Below are 23,323 nucleotides of genomic sequence, written 5' to 3'. Positions count from 1 at the left end.
TTCGCAAATGATACGATTCCCAAGCAGTCACGTTTGAAATCGGTACAGACAGGTACAATGCCGTGAGACGCACGGCACCGATGTAACCTCACACTGACGGCGCTGAAAGACAAACGTAAACAAATCTAAACCGCACTATGAATTTGCCATCCCCGCGACAACATCCGGTCTAGCAGACAGCGATCCAAAACAACACTTCGAATGGCTTTGCTCTTCACCGTCATCTTAATCGAGTCCGATCCAATAATCTGTGGCTCCATTTATGCATCCGCGACTTGAATCAGATTCTGCAAGAAATTTAGTGTGGCGTAGGAGGCATCTTTTCAAGAAATAAGTGTGATTTGTATCATCAAAATGGTTTGGAAGTGCGAAGGTTATTGGACGCCATTCTGGACGCTCGTCGTTTAAATGTGGATATTTCCTTGTGGGTAAGTCTTTGTGAGTGCTGACCAATTGCACTGAGTAGAAAAAAGTGTAACGAAACTTCGCTACGCTTCATGTAGGGCAGTGGGATGTCTCTAAATACGGGTTTTGTTCAGTTTTGTGGTGACGGGTCGGTCCTCTCCCGTCCCCCGGAAAAGTTTCAATGAGTTATTTTCCCACAAGAACTTCTTTTATAGAAAAAATAACGATTGAGGAGGATTCCTTGGACTTAAAATTGTGGCTTAGCATTCCCGGATTTTCGAAATAGGTTCGTAAAATAGGCAGGCAGGCTAAAATGTGTATCAGTGCGTCCCGGTCGTGTCTTCTGCTGGTCGCGACCGGGCCGCGGCCGGGCCGTGGCGAGCCGCTCGAGACTTGGTCCCAGCCGCCCCTACGGAGTTTCTACCCGCTGAGGCAGCCTAGCGCCGCAGGCCAAGGTAGGTACGCCAGGCGCGGATTGGAGAAACAGGCAGCGACACATCGCGAAGCCTGTTACGACAAGACGCGGTCTGGCGTAAACCTACCTTGTCTTTAGTTTACGAACGATCGTAATTTATCTATTGAGTATGTCTTGCAGTTATGACTTCAGTCGTACATTTACGAATCTTATCGTAAATTTGTGTAAAGAATCGTAAATGAACGACACAAATCGTAAATAAGCGAGCAAAATTGCAACTTTCATCAACTTTTCGGGGAATTCAGATTTCAAAATATGTAATCGCGATTTCGACATTGTCGTCGAGAAATGATTATTTTGTCGTTCAGTTACGACCAAGTAGTTTCAGAACGATTCTTGTCGCTATCAAAATTAGCGACGTTTTTGTCGCTAATTTACGACAAAATTTCTGACAGTGTACCGTTCCGCCCCGTTTTCGCGCCACTCGCACCAACTTGCTCCCTTGCGTTTGAGTCTCTGCTACCTCTTTTCAATCGTTTTCCTGTCACGAATGAATCTGAAATATTATCCTACACGTGTTGACAACACATTCTTGGTGTTAAATCAGATTAGATTGTCCTCAAATTCAAATTTAGCCGGTCAAAAAAACGACCGGCACTGACCACTTATCCGGTTCCGTTTTGAACCAACCCCCAACCGTTCGAAGTGCGTGATCGCCATTGCGTGTCGAGAAGCCTTGTGTGTCGTTGTGTCAAGTAGCGTTGTTGTCAATTTTTTTCTAAATCATGGACTCTTCGGACTTTCTGGAAGAGGACTTGCAATTATCGGAGAGCTCGTCTGACCCCTTATCTGTCGGAATGAATCTCTCCCAGGAGATTCACGCTGAGGTGAGTTTTTTGAATTGTGTGAGTTCGTTTTCGCCGTCGTTTCGCTGCTCGCCCCTCAGGCCCTCGCCTTTTTGGCTCTTTTTGAGCTTTCGTCTTGCTAATCCTGTGTGTTCCCTGTCGCGTCGTGCTCGCGGCGATCTCAAATTCATGAGGGAAGTGTTATTTCCGTGTGTGCTAAGTGTGTAAGCGGGGCGTTGGCGCGTCGGGCCGTTCGGGGCAGGGATGCGAAGGCCGGAAATTTTTCTTGAAAAATATGAAAAATATGAAAAATTTCATATTTTTCCTGAAAAGTTTCTAAGCTTTATTTTTCATTGAGATTTTGTGAAAAATATTTTTTTGACTAGTTTTGATGTTTTAAGAACTGATAAGGGAAAACTAATATTGAAGGCGCTTAAATAGCTCATTTTTGGCCCGCCCTTCTATTCAAAAAATAGGGGGAGGGCCTATGCATTTGCCTTTGTGTCTGTGTGTTGTTGTTGTTGTTGTTGTTGTTGTTGGCGTCTGTGTACAAGGAAGGAGTTGAGCTAGAGTAACCAGATTTGGAGGGTACTTCAGGAGTACCATCCAAACAAATAATCCGGTGGTGCAAATCCCGTCCGGGTCGCACAAGGGCTGCTGCAGGTGCATCATGGTTTACATGAGCGGGAGGGGGATTTCCGCCATTATTGGTGCTAGCAGGGCACATAGGGGTATTTTTGGAATCGGGGCGACGAGACAAGATGAATGGACCTGGTCCCGACCCCATCGGCCGCTTTTACAAGTTGGCCAGATCAGGATCTTCGAAAAAGGGGGTCGACCGACTAAAAAAATTTATTGCAGATTTCGACTGGTCTCAGCAAGACCTTTTCAACGAGGGGTCGGAAAGGGGGTCCAGGAGCCCGACTTCGTCTATTAGTCACATCAGGATCTTGAAAAAAGGGGGTCGACCGACTGAAAAATTTTACTTAAGTTTTGGATAGGTCTTGGCAAGACCTCTTCAACGAGGGGTCGGAAGGGAGGTCCAGGAGCCCGCCTTCATGAGTTATGGGAAAAAGTGCGACGGACTCGTTTTGCGCTCCTGCTGTGCCTCTATTGCAAGGAGTTGCAGTAGCATGGCAAATATGGGTATTTTCGGAATGAGGGCGAAGAGACAAATGAAATGGGCATATTCTAAGGACAGTTGGAGTAAAAAGTGTAAGGACTATTGCATATTGTGAATAGAAGGGTGGGCCTAAGTCACGATGGTACATCGATAACTTTGCTTTACCCGCTCACGGTGTGTGTGATGCGAGCGGGCCGAAGGCCCGGGCCTTCGACTGTCCAAGTTGGGTCTGATGCGAGCGCCGAAGGCCCGAGAAAAGGCCGCCGGCAGGCCAAGCTGGGCCGGCCCCCTGTCGAACCGAGTTGCCGGCGCAGCGAAGCGGAGCTGGCAACTCGGTTCGACGGAAGGGCGGGCCCTAGCTTGTTAATTTTTAGGCAGTGCAACAACCTTTTAGACAAGTAGAAGGTGCATTTAAAAGGGTGAGAGGAACAAAATGATACAATTTGTTATGAAACTTTCTTATTTTTTATATATAAAATCACATATGGCACAGGCACAATGGCACGGTTACATTCAACATAAACTCACAACCAGATTTCAGTACAGATTAGACAAGCTAAGAAATAACTTAGAATTAAATTAAAATCTATTAATTACAAGTCAGTCAAAACAATGAAGAATAAAATACTTAAATAGTATATGCAAGGGGAACATCATCATCGGACTCCTCTTCTGAGTCTGAGACAGAATAATCACTACCATTTAACTCGGACTCATCCCACTCTATCTACAACATCATCAACATTTTCTATGTTAGAGTTCACATCATAAGTTCCAAATGGATTTTTGGCTTTTTTCTTTGGAGGTTCATGAATTCCATTTGAGCTGAAGCGCATGTTGCTTTTAATGGCAACTTGCTTCTGGGCCCTTTCTTTCAAAATCCTATTTTTGGTCTTTGTATGAACAGAGCTGAATGTGGACCAGTTACGCTCACATGGCGCAGAGGTAATTGGTACATTGAAAACTCTAGCGGCTATGGGAAATAACGGTTGCTCAGTACAGAAACCTCCCCACCATGTAGCAGGGGTGGTGTGGGCAGCAGCTTCCCAAATATTTTCATCACCAAAAGAACCAGTTTTGGTCCTAAATGCAGCCAGATTGCCAAGCACTTCTCCCTTGTTGAGTTCAAGATGTATACACTGTTCACTAATGAAGCGGATAGCGTCTTGCTTCTCCGTTTGGTCCAAATCTTTCCCCATTCTCATTGGATGCAACAAATTAGCAGCAAAATGTACATTAAAACAGCATTTATACATTCTGTCTACCACAGCTGAGTTAACTACTGTTTTCTCTTCACCTGTTAGCAATGAGAAGGTTGCTAATACTTCTTCAATATCATGACTAACTTTTTTTGTTAGAAATGGCAAATCAGACAGAAGAGCAGTATCACTTTCAACATGAGATATTGCTTTTGCAATAGGAACTAACAAATTGTAACAGTCAGTTACAGAGACCCAAAACCCTGCATTGTCAAGAACTAACTCTCTCACTGTACTGTCAATGGCAAGTTCCTCTTCTATTACAGTGGACTGCAGTGCAGCTTTGTTACTTATCAGAGAGTACAGTGAAATTACAAAGAAAAACCACCTTGTTTTGGGAGGGAGTTAAGGGTCACAGCTTTGTTCCCATGTCTTACTTTTTGCTCGGCTTTAAAAAATGCCCCTAGAACATGGTGATTCTTGAACTGTTTGATAACTTTTTTCACATTACAACGCAGTTCTTTTAGAGAGTCAACTTTCATGATATCACCTAGTAAAAGATTTAACATATGAGCAGGGCAACCAATACAGACAATGTGGGGATATTTTTCTCTCACTATGTCCCATGCAGCTCTCATGTTGGCAGCATTATCAGTTATTACAATAAAAATTAATTTCACATCTGTTCCATCACTAACTACCTCATCAATAACATTTATGATTTCTTTACCAATGTAAGATGCCGTTTCTTTATCTTTACCAGGAGTTATACTTTTAAAAAAGACTGGCAAAGGTGTAGTCAATAGGAAATTTATCAAACTCTCATTTCTGTTATTAGTCCAACCATCAGAGATTATAGCTATACAAGGAGCTGCTTTTATTTTCTTTTTTGCAGATACCATTACACCATCATACTCCTGGTTGAGGAGAGGAGTACCAATCTGATGCCGACTAGGTGGCTTATAAGAAGGCCGGAGTAGATTCAATGCATGCTTCCAATATACATTTTCAAAAATGTTAAATGGAACACTAGGAGTCATACTGCTCTGGCTAAAGCTTTATCAAACTTCACCTTTAACCGTTCAGAAGTAGATACAACAAATCTATCCATTGATCCGTTTGAAGAGTGAGAAGTGGAGGGTTTGTCACTGGTTCGACAGGTTGAGCTAGGAGGCGAAACTGATCCAGTTGTTTCAGATGTTGCTTGTGGTCGTGCACTTTCCAAAGCGGCATCTTCATCTTCACTGTCTGAACTATAAATAGTTTTCCGTTTCTTTGACGATCCCTGTGAAAGACCAAACAAAAATAGAAAATGAAATGTAAAAGAAAATATAATAGGGCAGGTCTAAGTAATTGTAAATTAACTGAACAAACCTGGTTTAGTTTACTGGCAGCAGTTTTCTTCAGAGAGGCTGATGCCTGTTTTCAGAGGCAATATGTTCCACCATTCGACTAGCATTGGCCCTCGATGACTTCCAGAAGCAATATGAGCAAACGACACTTTTGGTGCCCTTGTCAGTCCCATTCCCCGTTACTTCAAAATGCGACCAAATAAACGATTTCTTTCGTCCCATCTTCCTGAAGAAGATGTTAGAACATAGAAAAATAAAACAAAACGATAAAAATAAAAGTCCCCTAACCTCACTTGTGGTTACAAAGTGAAATAGGCTGGGGATCAAGATACCGAAAACGGCACAATCCACTTTAAAATGTTTGACACACAGAAGAAAACTATCTTAAAAACGACACCAAAGGTAAACTTACAGAAATCGCAGGTGCTTTGTGCTTTGCCTGTATGTATTGCCGCTCGGCGGCGGCGTCGGCGTCCCGCTCTTTCACTCCTTCCACACAGCCACCGCAACCACACTCCTCCCCGCCTATCCGCCCTCCGCCCCTCCCCTATACGCAGGTAGTAGCACTTATTCGCAGTGACGAAGCCACCCGCCACTTATTTAAACGTGATAGTGTGTACAGTGATTGACGAAGGACACGTTGACACCAGGGAAACACAGGAACAGACGAAATAACGCATTGAAAAGGCAAATCACTATTTTATATGCAATTTTAGAGCAAAAAGTATATTTTTCAAAAAATTCCATATTTTTCTGAAAAATATAAAATATTTCACGTCAATTATTCAAAAAAAAGTTCCGCCAAGGCAAGCTTAGCAAAGCGGTCTTGCCGTGGACCGGCAGGGGAGGTCGGGCAGAGAGGGGGCAAGGAGGGGGGGGGGGGCTGTGAGGAGTGGGGACTGGCGCGGCGAGGCGGCGCGGCGAGGCGGCGCAGGACGACGACAGACGACGACGACCAACACGACCATGCAGTCCCCTCCCAGCGCGCTGAATGGATGGATGGATGGGATGGGATGAGTGGGATCGGATGCAGAGCTACACTGTTAAAAAAAATCTTAAAATTCAGACCAATTTTGTAAGACCTGGTGGTCTGATTTCTTAATTAAGACCAGAAGTATTCAAAAGAAGAATCCTCGGATGAATTTTAAGACTTTCGCAGTCTGAAAAGCAAATTCAGACCCTCCAGACAAAAAGTCTGACAGGGGTGACTGAAAATTCAGACTAAGTACAAGACCATGTAGTCTGAATCGCCTTTTCAGACTATTCTCCTGAAAAGGAAGACCGATTGATCTTAAATTTCAAACTGGTTGTGTATTTTCAGACCATGGGTCTGAAACGGGAGACGTATTGTTCTGAAATGTCAGACTGGTTGCCTCATTTGACCAAATTTAACCGCAATATTTGAGCGCTCGATACAGAATCTTAAATATTCACGAACAGCCCAAATTGCCCGCAGTTTAACTCCCGCAACGCGCGCTTGGTTTGTTTATTTGTGGCCTCCCAGCGTCCAGCGAGCGCGCTTGGAGTCATCGGCATCCTGCAGCCGTGCTCTCAGCGCGGTCCCGTGGTGTAATGGATAGCCCGCAAAGCCGACGAGCGAGGATTCGATGGTTCGAATACCAAGACATTCGGAGTTTCCGAGTAAAGAGAACGGCCGATAAGTTACGCGCAAGTTCTATCAAAGACTTCTCTCGCAAAAGAGTGAAGGTTCAACGTTACAATTTTGTGCTTTTGTCTGAATTTTCTTCAGACTGGCCGTGTCCAATAATTCAGACCACCTAAATCTTAATTTTCAGACCACCCAATTCTAAACTTTGAGACCACCCTATTCTAAATTTTCAGACCGCCGAAATGGTCTGAAATTTCAGAACCCCTTACTGTTAATTAACTTCAGTCAAATTTTGTCTGAAATTTCAGAATATTTTTTTTACAGTGTAGAAGCGGTAGCAAGACCGCTTAAAACTATTTTTCATGAAATTTTGCATCCCTAGTTCGGGGTCGCACGTGGTTTGGAGGTTGGAATCTTTCTGGCTAGTTGATTATTAGTTCTGGAGCTTCGGCGTGCGTTTCCGAAGCGAGGCGCGTTGAAATTCTCCCGAAATTCCGAAAACTTTGGCGAAAATCTGTCTGCGCAATGTGTCCTTCCCCCTGTGGAAAACAAAGTAGCTCGTAACGTTTTCGTGTCGGCTGCTTGTTCTGGCGCAGCGGCGAGCGATTCCGAAGCGAGGCGTGGTAAAATTTTCTCGAAAATCCGAAAACTTGACTGAAAATTGGCCGAAATGGTGTGCATTTTGGCTTTCCTTTCGAATGTAATCACGTGCGTTTCTTGTGCCGTACCAATGTTTTGCTCAGTGAATCGTTAGCCAGGGCCTTGCCCTCGCTGTGCCGGAGCGAGGTGCGTGAAAATTTGATCAGAAAATCCTGTATTTTTGCGTGTTTTCCTCCCGTCTTCGACAACAAGAGGGCACCAGGCGCCCCCACCAGACCTCCCACCGAGCCCGCACGTGTAAGTGTTCTGTCGCTACTCCCCGTTGAAGTTTTGGGGTGCGTGGAGTATTGACACTCTTGTCCTTTTCTGTTTGCAGCGCCCCGTCAAGGAGAGGCTGGGACCGGCACTAGGCTTCAATCCCCAGGGAATGGCTGCGGCTGAACCCCCCCAACCCTCTTCTTGCCATCCTAGATAACTTGGAACGCCAAGTACATCTCCAGCAAGTCATGCTTGATGCCCTCAAGCAGCAGCAAGACCTTCTGAGGAGTCAAATCCTGATGCAGCAGCAGCAGCCAGTCAATCTTCGTTAGTAGGGTGGGTCGAAAATCCCAGAATTAAGCGGCGTATGGTTTTGTTTGCAGTTGACCATATTAGAAAAGAGATCCCACAATGCTGGGGTCTGGTGACGTCACCTTCCATCTCTTTGGAGGCTCCCAACTTGGGTCTAATAGTGAAAAATTGCATTTTTGGCCTTACAGGGACCAAACCATGGATCGCCCAGGATGCGGCTATCTCGCGATGGGTGCGGAATATGTTCCTTTATATTCCTGCAAAGTCTGGGCGATGTGGCTCAACATCTTGGTTAAGCCCGGGCACTTGTTTTAACGCTAAAACAAAGTTGCAAAACACTAAAAATTGGATTTAAGGGTCTATTGTTTACTCAAAGGTCCCAGATACTTATATGAATGGAAAGGGCTCAAAAGATGCAATTTTTTGGTATGTATAACTTTGTGATCGGACGAAAATTGTTCCCAGGGCAAAACTTTACACATTTCAGCAAAAGCTCAAAAACACTAAAAAGTGATCTTTAGGAGAATATGTATTGCCTGTGAATCCAATATGATTATACAGTTCGAAAGATCTAAAAAAACGCAAAATTTTGGCATATAAAGTTTTGTGATTGAACAAAAACTCGATTTGTTGTTAATTATAAAAGAAAGTGTAAACGTTCGTCGGGCCATCTCTTGACTCGCACGGGCTTTGCTTCGCTTTGCTTGTTAATTATTGCAAAAATTGCATTTTTTGAGCCCTTTCCATTCATATAAGTATCTGGGACCTTTGAGTAAACAATAGACCCTTAAATCCAATTTTTAGTGTTTTGCAACTTTGTTTTAGCGTTAAAACAAGTGCCCGGGCTTAACCAAGATGTTGAGCCACATCGCCCAGACTTTGCAGGAATATAAGTAAAGGAACATATTCCGCACCCATCGCGAGATAGCCGCATCCTGGGCGATCCATGGTTTGGTCCCTGTAAGGCCAAAAAGCCATTTTTCACTATTAGACCCAAGTTTGGAGCCTCCAAAGAGATGGAAGGTGACGTCACCAGACCCCAGCATTGTGGGATCTCTTTTCTAATATGGTCAACTGCAAACAAAACCATACGCCGCTTAATTCTGGGATTTTCGACCCACCCTATTCGTTAGTCTGCCCAGCCACCACCACCGCCTCATGAAGAGGAAGAGGAAGGGCCATGGAAACGGCGAAGGACTAATCAAAAATGAGTACCGTCAACGGGGGTAACTTGGGACACTTTTTCACGTTTTTTGAACGCCAGAGGCAAGATTCTCAACCCAGACCATTGGATCCTAACTATGTTAAAGTTTGACCCTTTCCCCATCATTTCATACTTGTCTGGTTCATTTGCCTCGATTATATTGTTTCCAAGCGGTCTCGAAAGAGTGTCCCAAGTTACCCCATGACCGGGGGTAACTTGGGACAGTAGGTAACTAGCTACATTCCCATGCATCTATTGATGTTAATGGATGTAATAAATTTAAGTCACAACATGTAGACCAAGAATTCAGGCCTAGGAACTCTTGTAGGACCGATATTGGACTATATCTAGGGTTCTACGTGGAACTCTCTTTTCTACTGGTATTTTCTAGGCATTTTCTGAAAATTTCAAAATATGGATTACCAGAAGACAAATCTGCAGAGCAAGGCATCCCTTTCCATCATCAGCGTAAAATCCGAAGTTTATGTTATGTCTGTTACCGGGTCAGTCAACTCCTTGGAGGCTAGAACTGCTGGAAACATGAGGAAAAGACTGTCCCAAGTTACCCCGTAAAATTTCGATTTTTGATAAAATGCAGGGTGGACCGAATATGGGCAAACTATAATCAACGCCCTTTTGCGAACGTTATTGTCTGTGTATGATCTAACAGCCCAGAGAGACTAATCGGCCAAATCTGCATTTCACTCCTCGCACTAAGGTCAACTTGTTAAGGTTTGACATATTTGTCAAAAACCCTATTATGTAGTTTCCCGTTTCTCAAATACTAATTGTGATGTTATGCGCCTTTTCTACCTTTCCGCGCGTGCCCTGATGCCTCTGAAACGAAACCCTGCCGCGGGTTTGACGCTAGGAACCCCCGTCGCTGAATGGCAGCACCAACAAGCTGTACAGGGCAGACTGTCCCAAGTTACCCCCGGTGTCCCAAGTTACCCCCGTTGACGGTAAGTTATTTTTCCCGTCTTATTTTAGTGAGTTATTTTTTTTTGCTGTGTACTATGTTCACTTACGAGGCTTGTTCTCTTTTGTTTCAGACTGACTGATTGGTTTTTTAGTCGAAAGACTGACTGTGGCTCTCAAGGGGAACACACTAGAACACCCCCTCCAGGAACACCCTTTGTCTTTTTTAAATAAAAAAATAGTAAATGATGAAAATGAGTAAGAGCTAGAACACCCCCTCCGGGAACACCCCGTCTATTTTTCAATAAAATTTTTTTATGGTTAAAATGCTTTAAATATATTAAAAGGAATTGAAATAAATTTTGTCGCATTACGCACAAAATGATCGAATGCAAAATATTTAAAGCAAGAAAGTAAGAAATTACATTAATGTAATTTTATTATATTGTTCAAGTGACTTCTCCGTTTCTACTCAGCACGCGCCACGTGCCTGTATACAGCGCAGGGTAGGCAGTGCCGTGTGGCGAGACACTGCAAAGGTTGCACTGACCGATCCCGTTTTCCTCACTCGTCGCTCTCTCTCGCACTCATGGTGTGTGCTGTAAAGGTGCGGGTTTGCAGGGGCGTGCTAGCGTACCCATTCCGACATGCAGCACTGAAGGGAGAATATGTCCAGGGAGAACGTGCTGGAAATTGGCCACCTCGCAAAGGCTTGAGGGCCCTTCAGCCAGGACTTGCCCGTCCAGCCCTGCGAGGCGGCCAATTATCAGCATGCCCTTACAGGACTCCTTCAGGCAGTGTTGCATTTCGGTACGGTACGCTGTCTCTCTCGCACACCTACGGAACACTCCATGAGTGCGAGTGACACAGGTAAGTGCCTAGGCAGCAGGCACCCACAGCAGTGTGTCGCCCGCACAGCACTGCCTACCCTACACTGGAGAGGCGCGTGCGGAGTAAAAACGGAGTAGTCAGTTGAACAAAATAAGAAAATAAAATTACATTAATGCCATTTGATACTTCAAATATATTGTATTCGGTTATTTTGTACGTAATTTGACAAAATTTATTTTCATTCCTTATAATATGTTTATAGCACTTTAATCATAAAATAAATTTTATTTCAAAAAAGACAGGGTGTTCCCAAAGGGGGTGTTTTAGTGTTTACTCATTTTATTCATTAAATAATTTTTATTGAAAAAAGGCAAAGGGTGTTCCCGGAGGGGGTGTTCTAGTATAGACTCCTCTCAAGCCCCTTTTTTCTGTTTTTGAGTCAAGCTCTTTTTTGTTTTCAAAAAGACTCTAATATATTTTTATTTATTTTTGGTACTCTTGTGATTTATTCCCTCGTCAACCTTTCCCTCTCAACGATTCGATTTCATTTGACTTTTTTTGACTCTCGTGTTTTGATGACGAGCTAGTTTTCATGAATTCAATTTAGTTTTGAAGCAAGCCAAGTGATTTGGTTGACTGCCTTTGCTATTTTCTTTGGTGGTAAGTACTTTTCTCAATCCAAAAGACTAAAATCTTACCCAGTATTGATATGATTGATTCTAACTGTCTAAAATCTTTGGCATTCATTTCCAATAGAGGAAATGTGTTGTGGAAGCGCCTCTGAGCCTCCTTTGTTGTGTAAAAATTCTTTTTCCCCTTTAAAAATTGCCCCAAGAGACTTCATCTTTTTCCGTCGGAAATGTGACATTGAATTTCTATATGAGGGAAATGGGACCAAACCAAGGACTTTTGTGTGAGGATTTGAGTATGGAGAGTTGAATTAGAACAATCTTCAGCTTATAGATAAGCTTCAACTCATTCTGAATGAGTTTGACTTGTATCTCCCATTTCCTACTATTTTACTAAAACCTGTTAAAATGAATAATTTCAGTGGAAATCAAAAGCAAACTGCTCTGAGAGCTTCTTATGAAAGAGAGAATAGTGTTGGGAAGCTTTCCTTGATATAGTTTTGTGTGGAAAAGAAAAAGATTTCAATTTAATATAGGGTTAGTTACCTCAAGCCAACAACGGCTCTTAGCAACGATTTAGCTTCCCTTATTGTTTGCAGTGGTGGTGCACCAAGAAAAGACTTTCCTTATCTTTTTTATTTGCACTGGGGAAAATGAAATAGGGGAACAAGTTTGTTTTTGTCTTTACTTTTCAAAGAAAATAGAATATACAAACAAGAAAAGTTTTGATTTTAAAAGAACAGTATGAGCCAGCAATATTTTTCTCTTCATGATAAAAAGCAATACTATTGAGTGAAAAGAAGATACATGGTGTGGTGTTCCCCATTTAGTTTCGAAGCGAGTCGCGTGATTTTTGAAGAGTGTCATTGCTTTATTTTTGTTGACAAGAACTTCTAACCTGTCTTTATAGGCTAAATGATGTCAACATACCCCCTATTGATATGATTGATTCTAACTCTTCAAATATCCTTGGTATTCATTTCCAGGGGGCGGCAACGGCCTAGGAGGCGCGTGAAGCCATGCGCGAGTGAGGTCCAGGGGTTACTTAATTTGCTTCGATTGTGAGATCTAGGCCGTTGATTGCAAAACGCTTTGCACAGATCAAAAGAGCACAAAATTTGAGGTGCATTAGGCCTAGTAGACTGCCCGATACGTCAAATTCAACCGAACACAAGGGCGAAATGATTTACATCAACATGGCGCATTCGAGTTTTTTTCCAAATTTTATGATTTTTGTGTTTTTTGGTGTTTTTACTGCACCTTAATATTAGGTAAGGGAGGAGTTTCGAGAAGGGCAATTAGCCTAATGCACCCTACATTTGAAGCCCTTTCTATTCTAGCTTCCTCTGGCCTGCTGCTAACATCGGCGACCCGTGGCGCTACCTCACGGACATAACACTGCAAGAAAAAGTGTGGATAGTACAACAAAAGTACAACAAAAACTGTACAATAAAAGTACAACAGGGATTGTACAAGTACAACGAGAATTGTACAAACCACAACCAGCCCTGGACTGCCCAGCACTCGTCATGCCAGTTCCGTTGTACTTTGTACAACAATTGTTGTACTTGAAAAGTACACTAAATTCCTGATAAAAAATTTGCCAGAAATTTGTGTACTTTTGTTGTGGTTATTTTCTGCAGTGAATGCGAACTACTGATATGGCGGGAGATTTTGAACTTGGAACATATCAAACAAGGTTTGGGAAGTGAATTTTGATCCGTATGACCTAAATTTCAATGAAGATGCTTCCCATGATTAAATATTGTGGCCTACAGTTGATCCGAGGCACATGATTGACTACTTTTTGGTGTTCCCAAGAGCTCGGGTTGGGGTGGTCCGACTAAAGCTTTCTCGACATCTTTTATTTTAGACCTAATGTTTTTTCTTGAATTATTGATTGACTATTTTTGTGTTTTGTGATCACTGATCATGTTAACCTAATGTTTCATTAGAACTTCAATGTTACTTCTTCTAGAACAATTGAGTGAAAACTTATTTATGCAGCTCCTTTTTTCTTCGACTTTTTGTACGCAAATGAAGTGAAAAATTAATGTTTAAAATTTGTATTAATTAAATCTTAATATATACTAACAAATCGTTCACTTGCTTGCCCTTATTATCACAGTAAAGAGAGAATTATGGCTGAAGTGTCGATTTCTTTATGAACTGTGATAAGGGCGAGCAAGTGAACGACTGGTTAGTATATATTAAGATTTAATTACTACAAATTTTAAACAAAGGTGAGGAACATTAATTTTTCACTTCATTTGCGTACAAAAAGTCAAAGAAAAAAAGAGCTGCATAAATAAGTTTTCACTCAATTGTTCTAGAAGAAGTAACATTGAAGTTCTAATGAAACATTAGGTTAACATGATCAGTGATCACAAAACACAAAAATAGTCAATCAATAATTCAAGAAAAAACATTAGGACTAAAATAAAAGATGTCGAGAAAGCTTTAGTCGGACTACCCCAACCCGAGCTCTTGGGAACACCAAAAAGTAGTCAATCATGTGCCTCGGATCAACTTTAGGCCACAATATTTTATCATGGGAAGCATCTTCATTGAAATTTAGGTCACACGGATCAAAATTCACTTCCCAAACCTTGTTTGAAATGTTCCAAGTTCAAAATCTCCCGCCATATCAGTAGTTCGCATTATGTCCGTGCCGCAGCGCTGTATGTTGTCCCCTGAATGTAGGCAATTTCAAGGAGCCGAGGAACCAAGAATCGGTGCAAAGTGTTTTGAAAAACACAGTCTATTTTTGGGCCCGTCCCGTTCATTTTTTTGTAAAAAAATGACGGAGGGACGGGCATATAGTATGATCCCTGCTGTGCGTCCGTTCGTTCGTCCGTCCGTCCGTCCGAGGACTTCCCGTGGTCCGATCTTGACCAAATTTGGTATGCAGCCTCCTTGGGTGACCCTAAGAACCGCCCGGTGGCAGCAAATCCGATCCGAGCCCCGGAGGCGCTGCTGCAGGTGCATCATGGTCTACATGGGGTCCAGGAGGATCTCGGCAACGGATGCAGCTAGGAGGGCATGTAGGGGTATTTTTGGAATCGGGGCGGCGAGTGAAAACCAATGGTGCCAGTTTCGAGCGAATCGGAGAAGTTCGGACCCGGGTTCAAACCCCAGCGGGGTATTTTTGGAACATTTTTTTTATTCGAGTTTTTGCATTGTTTCTGATGTTTTTGAGGGTGCTGATGACGAAAACGACATTTATTTTAACCCCAGACTCAGGTTTAATTCCCGTCAGGGTCAAACATAGGCGAAATTCGTACGTTTCTTAATGCACGGGACGGGCCAAAGTTGCCGATTTATATCGCTACTTTTCCTGTTATCCTAATCTCGAACAAGTGCGCAACCTCTGCACTGACATGACGGCGCGAGCATCGCTTCACGTTCTCCCTAGGCCGTTGCCACCCCCTGTCATTTCCAATAGAGGAAATGCGTTGGGGAAGCGCCTCTGAGCCTCCTTTGTTGTGTGAAAATTCTTTTTCCTTTTTAAAAATTGCCTCCAAGAGACATCAAATTTTTCCGTCGGAAATGTGACATTGAAATTTCTGTTTGATGGAACTGGGACCAAACCAAAGGGTGCTCCCACACTGTTCACATCACATCACCAAAAGTCCGACCTAACTGAACCGATGTCGGTTTGGCTGGCCTCACCTCACATCACAGGCGTCACTTCACATCACTTCACATCACATCACATCAAATGGAACTGTTCACAAGTACAACGCGACCAGTGTGCTACGGTGACTTGGATACAGTTAAAGTCATAAAGAAATAATCACAGCTGAATTAAAAAAACCCTATTTTATCATTCTGTAGCTTAATATGAGGCAAATGCAAGTAAATGCACGGTCGGAGACGGAGCGGTGCGACGTAGTTCGCTGCATAGCCGAAAGATGGCGCTGAAACGAAATAGATCGGGCCACAAAGCGACAGTAGAGCGTTTTCGTGAATAAAAGCGCATGTGAAGCACAATTCTCAATTTTATTCCAATTTCTATAATTTATTAGTAAATAGTCTGCCGTGGCTCCCACGGAAGGAAACGAGGAAACATCTTCTACCCGCCGACGGAGCGAGACATATGAAGTTCGCAAACGCATTGTTGTCGAATTCAAAATACGAAGCGTCATCTGTTCAACGGCAAGGTCCTAGGTCCTGTAGTTCGCTAGTCTCTGATTTGAGGTAACTGAAGAATGGACATATTTTGCGTATTTTGCATATTAAATCCTGGACAGTGCGATGGGCTAAGAGAAGGAAAAGGTGAAAAGTAAGTATGATTGACGTCTGCGCGCCCACGGTAATGCTTGGAATTTATGGCTGTGCCGTCATAGGACTCTACCCTGAATCAATCCACCTTGCTAATTATGTTTTGAAATGCTTGCACAAGTTCAGTTCTGGGACTTGAATAAGAAATTTATCTTAGGATAGGGACTGAATCGCTTTCCGTGGCCCCCAAACTGTCGGGTTGGCCGGGTGTTACCGCAGTGATCCCAACTAACCCTCAAATCCCTTGTATTCGCAATTTGACGGCTCAGCCACCAAAATAAAACCGCAACTGACTGTCGCCTTGCCAACTGACAGGTGATCTCAAGTTCTATCCTCAGCTCTCCTTGAAACTCCATGATGAGCAACGCCGTGACGTGGGGTATCGCTAGCATGTAGACGTGGGGCGTGGGGAATCCACAGTGAGTCATGGGGGGAAGTAGGGCTGCAGGCTGCACCACAGGTGCTCCTGCCATCTCTACTTTTTTCTTTTTTTGTTGGTGTTGTGTGTGTGTGTAGGTTTGTGTGAGACTGCATGTGTTTTCTCTTTTGGAATTTTGATGCATAGGTGCAAGGCATGAGGTAGCACTGCAGGTAACTTCGATTGGTTCTGTGCCAGAAGTCAATGTTGGCAGTCCTCTTTGTTTTGAAACCGTAAGGTAAAAAATCAATTATGGGTCACGAATCAATTGTGGGTCATTGTTTTCGACGGGTCACTGCAGACCCGACGGAGATTGAATCGATTTGAATTTCGCGGTAGACCTTCCTCCGACCTTTCTTTGTCTCCCCAAATAGCCTGTATGTCCGAGCGACGACTGTGACAGCTCCTATCAGGCTTCAAAGGAAGGCCCTTCAAAAAGTCGTGAAAAAAAAACGCCCATCCAACGAAGCGAAAAATCGTGTGTTTTTCAAATTGCCACCGTGAAGCTATTACTAGCAAAAACCCCACTTCCGTGAAAAAGCAAAGTGAAAACTTGGAGTGTCTCAAGTTACCCCAAATGACGGGGTAACTTGAGACAACTTTAGAGGCCCATTACTCTCATTTTAGGAGACCCCATAAAACTTCATGGGGTCCAAAGCGAATGTTATCATGTGAAATTAAACATAGTCGGGATTCGGGTTGGTGAGAGAAGTATTGTGGACACACGGTCCAAAACACGTGAAATATTGTCTCAAGTTACGATAGTGCTGAGCCAAGGACATGCTCAAAAAGTGTGCAAAATCACACCGTGTTCGGCCGAGCCGTTCAGGAGGAGTAGTGCGGACACACACAGAGACAGACGGACAGACAGACAGGAAAAACTTTTCAACCCCAATGGAGTAACAGGCTTCGCTATCGCTCAGCCAATTACACATGGACGCATGGCGCACCGCTCGGCTTGCGAAGTTCGGCGGGAATGCGGATCCAAGTCCCAATACAAGCAGTTCGAGCCCTATTCCGAATGCAAGCAGTGCTAGCTCTAGTCCTGCTGCGCCAACCGCTGCGACTGAACCTGCCCCTACAAACGCTGAGACCGTCTCTCTGTATTGCTATGTGAAATTTGTCTACAAGGTAGGCTTACGCCAGACCGCTTCTTGTCGTAACAGGCTTCGCGATGTCTCGCTGCCTGTTTCTCCAATCCGAGCCTGGCGTACCTCCCTAGGCCTGCGGCGCTAGCCTGCCTTCGGCAGGCAAAGGCTTCTCCGTCGTCGGTTACGTCTAACTTGTTGCGTGCTGGGGGGCTCCGGCCCCCAGACCCCCCTTCATTTTAGATAGAGTTGGTTCATGAACAGATAACCCGACCTTGAACCTTGTAACTTTTTCACTTGTCCAGACCGGGGGGCTTCGCCCCCCAGACCCCCCTTTTTTCAAGACAGAATTGATCTGCCTGCAGAAAACTCGATTTTTCACCGTTTTTTATGTGTTTTTCGGCTATAAAAACTGAACCAATTGAGCTAGGATAGTGAAATTTCGTGTGTGCTGAGCCTAGGACATACCTAAAAAGTGTGCAAAATCTGACCGAGATTGGCCGAGCCGTTCAGGAGGAGTAGTGCGGACACACAGACACCCAGACAGACAGACAGACAGAAAAAACTTTTCAACCCCACTGGAGTAACAGGCTTCGCTATCGCTCAGCCAATAACATAGAACATGCAATAAACAAGGTAGGTTTACGCCAGACTGCGTCTTGTCGTTACAGGCTTCGCGATGTCTCGCTGCCTGTTTCTCCAATCCGCGCCTGGCGTACCTACCTTGGCCTGCGGCGCTAGGCGTTCGGTAAGAAAACTATTCACCAAAATTCAAAAATACAGGTGTACAAAATTCTCAATACCTCATTTATTACGTTTGTGCTGTAGACAAGAATCCTTTCATTCAATTGTATTAAGAAACATGCATATGTTAGTTCGTTAACTGGCTTTACTTATGCTCTCAATTCAAACCCAGTAAAGCAGTATCAAAAAGACGCTATAACTTTTTGGAAGAACTAACTCTTTTCTTTATCACACACATTGTTCTCTTTTGTTTCAGAAATGTTGTCTAACCTACTGATCTCAATTAAAGCAAGTGTGGATGGATTGCCCGAAGAATTGGCGATTGCGCTGACTGCGCATGCACCTCAAGCAGGCGCTCCCGAGGCTGTTCAGGGTCAACCTGGGCCCAGTTCGGGATCAGTTGTCCCAAATGTGCTTCCTGCTTAATTGGCTGTTGTTCCGGTTTCCAATCCTCATGGTGTGAATGGCACTGCCCTTGCAAACAGGAAAATATATGGAAAATATGTGTCAATATATGACTCCTTATATGTTTCATGCATGGTCAATATAATTGTATCTTGCTCAATATATTGCAAATGATCTTGCGCAATACGTGGTTTATATATGGTGGTATATCTTGGTGCCCGGTAATATATAATGCGTATATTTCCCCATATAGTATTATCTTCGCGAAATATATGTTTCATTATCTGACACAGTCCCCGTCGTGGAATGGGGCAGGGTGAGGAGGGCAGACTTTTTAAGTAACTTTTCTTAAAATCTTGGCACTGGATGTTGAAAGGCGGCTATATTTCTCAACATGATTTTATATTGTAAAATATATTGACGCCATATATTGAGCAGGGCACAGGTTCTTTTCTATGCGTTCAAGTCTCCAAGAAATTTTGAGAAATCCTGTTTAACAAGTGAACTGGAACAGTTCGGAAATTTTAAACGTCTTTTTTGGGCGTAGCGCGAAAAGTCCTACTAGGCGACCACGGCAGGATCACAAATCGATGTCCTCGCAAGGCGAAGTTTACATTCTTTTACATTTACATTCTTTTACAATAGTAAAGGAAGTCTCCGAGTCGTCGGACTCCATGGTGTATTCATACTATATATTGCCTACATATAAAGCAATGTATGAAATTTATATATTTGCCACATATTTTTTAATATCGGAAAAGTATCTTGCTAAACAAGGTAGGTTTACGCCAGACCGCGTCTTGTCGTAACAGGCTTCGCGATGTCTCGCTGCCTGTTCCTCTAATCCGCGCCTGGCGTACCTACCTTGGCCTGCGGCGCTAGCCTGCCTTCGGCAGGCCATGGCTTGCCCATCGTCGGTTACTTCTAAATTGTTGCATGCTGGGGGGCTCCGCCCCGCAGCCCGCAGACCCCCCTTCATTCCAGATAGAGTTGCCTCATCCACAGATAACACGATCTCTACCCTTGTTACTTTTCAACTAGCCGGGGCTGGAGGGCTCTGCCCCCCTGACCCCCCTTTCTTCAAGGCAGAAGGCATTTGCCGGCAGAAAACTCGATTTTTCGCCGTTTTTTAGGTGTTTTTCGGCTATAAAAACTGAACTAGTTGAGCTAGGATAGAGAAATTTCGCGTGTGCCGAGCCAAGGACATACCCAAAAAGTGTGCAAAATCTCAGCCAGATCGGCCGAGCCGTTCAGGAGGAGTAGTGCTGACAGACACACAGACAGACAGACAGACAGACAAAACTTTTCAACCCCACCTGAGTAACGGGCTTCGCTATCGCTCAGCCAATTATCTTTTCCACATATGACGTCCATACATGTTGGGCCATATACTTTGTCCATATAGTGCTCATATATTTTCCATTTTGCAAGGGTGCTTCATTGGCTGTTGTTCCGGTTTCCAATCCTCATGGTGCGAATGGTAAGTTTAGTCGTATTCACTTGCCTGAATATTCACTCTGCGTACACCTACCTCTTCTTGGACACTTGAGGAATGCCCCCTGGAGTTTTGTTGCATTTTGCTCAAACCGAAAGGTCCGGACGGCCGGTGTTCGAAAGGGGGTGGGATTTTCCGGGGTATGATTCACCCGGGGGTGGTTGAAACCTCGAAAAAACATGATTGCTTGGTGCGGGGGACGTCCTGACGCCACGGCAAAAACTTTGTCGTGTTTTACAAGGACTGGTCACCTCAGCTAAGGGTCTTGGCCTTAGGTAAACCCGTCTGGCTAAGGTAGCTCCTTAGCCAAACGTTTGTTTACATGTCCGCCATGTTGAGCCTATAACCTAATTACCGATGCTTCACACTCAATAAACGAATTTAACCGAGTAAAGGTAGTTTAAGTTACAGAAAATACCAAGGTAAAATGTGCGATTTTTCCATTTCGAGTGCTCGTTTGCCTCTGGATGATCGGGTTCATTCACGTTCGTGAAATATGTGGTCGGCTGAGGGAGCGCCGTAGCGTACACGTAATCCAAATTTCTTTCAGCAATCCTTCCTTGTTTTTGAAATGCGAGTACAGAATCGGGTTCAGCGTTAAATTTTACGTAAGCAAACATGTTACGTTGTGTTTTATTAGTTAATTTTCTGCATTCCTACAATTGGCAAATTTGAGGTTAAAAATGGCGGACGTGAAAACGAACGCGCTGGGCTAGTTTGGCTAAGAAGCTACCGTGAAACGGGGTAACTTCGGACACTTTTGATATGTTTTTTTGAAATTGTGAAAGTTGTGGTGATGTCATGGACTTGAGGGTTAAAATTTATCATCTACCCACCTTTAGCTTCGTTTTGGCGCTTATTTCAATTATCTGCACCTCACCGTTTTTACAGTGGAGGGTCCGAAGCAGTGTCCGAAATTACCCCGTGTTTTGGGGTAATTTCGGACACCCCTGGAAAAAACGACTTTTCGTTCTGATTTTGGTCCCAAACTCTGTCTCTTTCTAAAGTGCCAATATGATTATACGAGAAATTCGTAAGGGTTGAGATGTAAAGGTAAGGTAGGGGTGGTCATACATAATTTGAAGTCATGTTTTTGCATTCATATGTAGTTTGATTTCAGGAATAGTGAGTGGAACTAGTAGAGCCATTTAGAACGCTTCTATTTTTAAATTTTTGACCGATTAGCTTTCATAGGCAACTCGGGCCTTACTTTATTACGCGAAAAGTGAATCTTAAATCTTCCTCTACAAGATAACATACGATCACATACATGCATATGAAAGGCAAGTAGTCGTGTCGTATGTACGGTTAGGAAGATACAGGGGCTCAGTGGAAAGCTTTGCATTTCAATTGTAGTGAACCGGCGAGCTATGCAGCCATTCGCCAAGGGCAACTCTCATGTCACATGAAAGAAAATTAATCGCAAAACAGTCGTTGACACTAAGGTAGGACATGCACATAAAACTAAGTATGAAGCTACATAGCTTTGCCCCATTGTTATGAAATTTGAAGTTTTCAAAGCAACCGCTGTAACAATTGGGGCACGGTAAAAACGGAACCTGGTTTTCCCAGGAAGCCTATGGTGGAGACATAGGCGATTTCCAGGGAGTTCCTGGGAAAACCAGGTTCCGTTTTTACCGTGGGATGATCGTTGTTATTGGATTCTCTTCAACTTTCAGAAGAGCTCTTCAGCTTCCACCACTCAAACCTTGCAAAATTGAAAGTGTTCAGGACATACCCCCTCTCCCTGGCGTGACGTTTGTATGTCCCGAAATTACCCCGTAAAGTAACATGTTTTCAGTTTTGAGCCCATATAAACCATACTATTTGACCCAGGTGATTGAAAATTTGACACAGTATGCTCTTAACATGATCGAATCGACAAACAATCACCTCATGAACCGGCCATGGACAGTTTCGGCTTGCCAGTCAAAGTTTTTACGCATAAAGCAAATTTAGGTAAAAATGGTTGAATACAAAAACCACTCTTTCTCCTGAAGTTTGCCCCTGATTTGGCCTCCGGGTGATTGATCAGATAGTTTTAAGTGTGGCCGATGCGATGCGCGCAACGGGACAAGCCTCCAAGTTGGCCCTTAGATGGGAGCATCATTGCAATGCTTCCGGGCAGAGATGTCCGAAATTACACCGAGTGTCCGAAATTACCCCGTTTCACGGTACCTTAGCCAGAGGGGTCTCCCTAAGGATCAGGGGCCAAGACCCTTAGCTGAGGTGACCGGTCCTTGTAAAACACGACAAAGTTTTTACCGTGGCTGTTTTGCGCGAAATTCGAACTTGATCGAAATCCGCCCCCTTGAGGGGGTGGGGGTGAGTGCAGCGGGGGGTGGGTTGGTTCAAATTGAATTCCGCTTGCATTGTTAGAAAGAGGAGACTCATTTGACCTCGTACACCAAAACTTTGGACTTTGCGATAAGGTAAAGTTGGTTTTTACGGCACGTTTTCATCGTTTTTTTTTCACTTTTGCGCACTTAGGGGTGGGTGCCGTCCGTTTGGGGAGGCGCACGGGCCACGCGCGCCTGGCGTACCTACCTTGGCCTGCGGCGCTAGCCCGAGGGGTCGGCAACTTCCCTTGGCCGTGTACGAGGGAGTATACGTATATTACCTGTAATATAGGTAATATATGTGTAATATAAAGTAATACAAAGTAATATATGGGTATTATAGAGGCCAAATTGTGGTAATATGCAAGTAATATATGGTAATATACAGGTAATATACGGGTAATACAGCCACCGCGTACGAAGTAATATATATGAGTTGCCGACCTCTCGCGCTAGCCTGCCTTCGGCAGGCAATAGTTTGTCCATCGCCGGTTATTCTAACTTGTTGCATGCTGGGGGGCTCCGCCTCCAGACCCCCCTTCCTTCTAGGTAGAGTTGCTTCATCTACAGATAGCATGATCTTGACCCTTGTAACCTTTGAACTTATCGAGGCCGGGGGGCTCCGCTCCCCAGACCCCCCCACCTTCAAGACAATAGGCATCCTGCCTGCACACTGCGGCAAAAGACTACGGAGAATTCTGTAAACAACTTGTGCTAATTCTCCGTACCCAGAACCCAATAGTTTCCGTAGCCCTCTTGTCAATATTGACCGTAGGACTTTACAGTCCTCTCCGTAGGCCCTTAGCAGTCTTTTCCGTACAGCTCACTTACCTGAAGTGTAACACTCGTT

At 43.9% G+C, this 23,323-nt stretch overlaps 1 protein-coding gene across 1 annotated transcript in view; it reads right to left on the bottom strand.

Moving 5' to 3' along the window:
* Positions 1 to 3,501: 3,501 nt before the first annotated feature.
* Positions 3,502 to 23,323, bottom strand: part of LOC117647741 — a 21,006-nt gene continuing 1,184 nt past the window's right edge. The window contains exons 2-6 of the mRNA XM_034389638.1: positions 5,362 to 5,406; positions 5,030 to 5,272; positions 4,425 to 4,946; positions 3,803 to 4,317; positions 3,502 to 3,697 (exon numbers count right to left, since the gene is read on the bottom strand). Coding sequence (XP_034245529.1) covers positions 3,502 to 3,697; positions 3,803 to 4,317; positions 4,425 to 4,946; positions 5,030 to 5,272; positions 5,362 to 5,406 — 1,521 coding nt within the window. The remainder of the gene's footprint in view (positions 3,698 to 3,802; positions 4,318 to 4,424; positions 4,947 to 5,029; positions 5,273 to 5,361; positions 5,407 to 23,323) is intronic.

Source organism: Thrips palmi, unplaced genomic scaffold (assembly GCF_012932325.1).
Source record: "Thrips palmi isolate BJ-2018 unplaced genomic scaffold, TpBJ-2018v1 HiC_scaffold_2, whole genome shotgun sequence".
In the NCBI taxonomy this organism is placed as follows: domain Eukaryota; kingdom Metazoa; phylum Arthropoda; class Insecta; order Thysanoptera; family Thripidae; genus Thrips; species Thrips palmi.
This window is presented reverse-complemented; position numbering and strand designations above follow the sequence as displayed.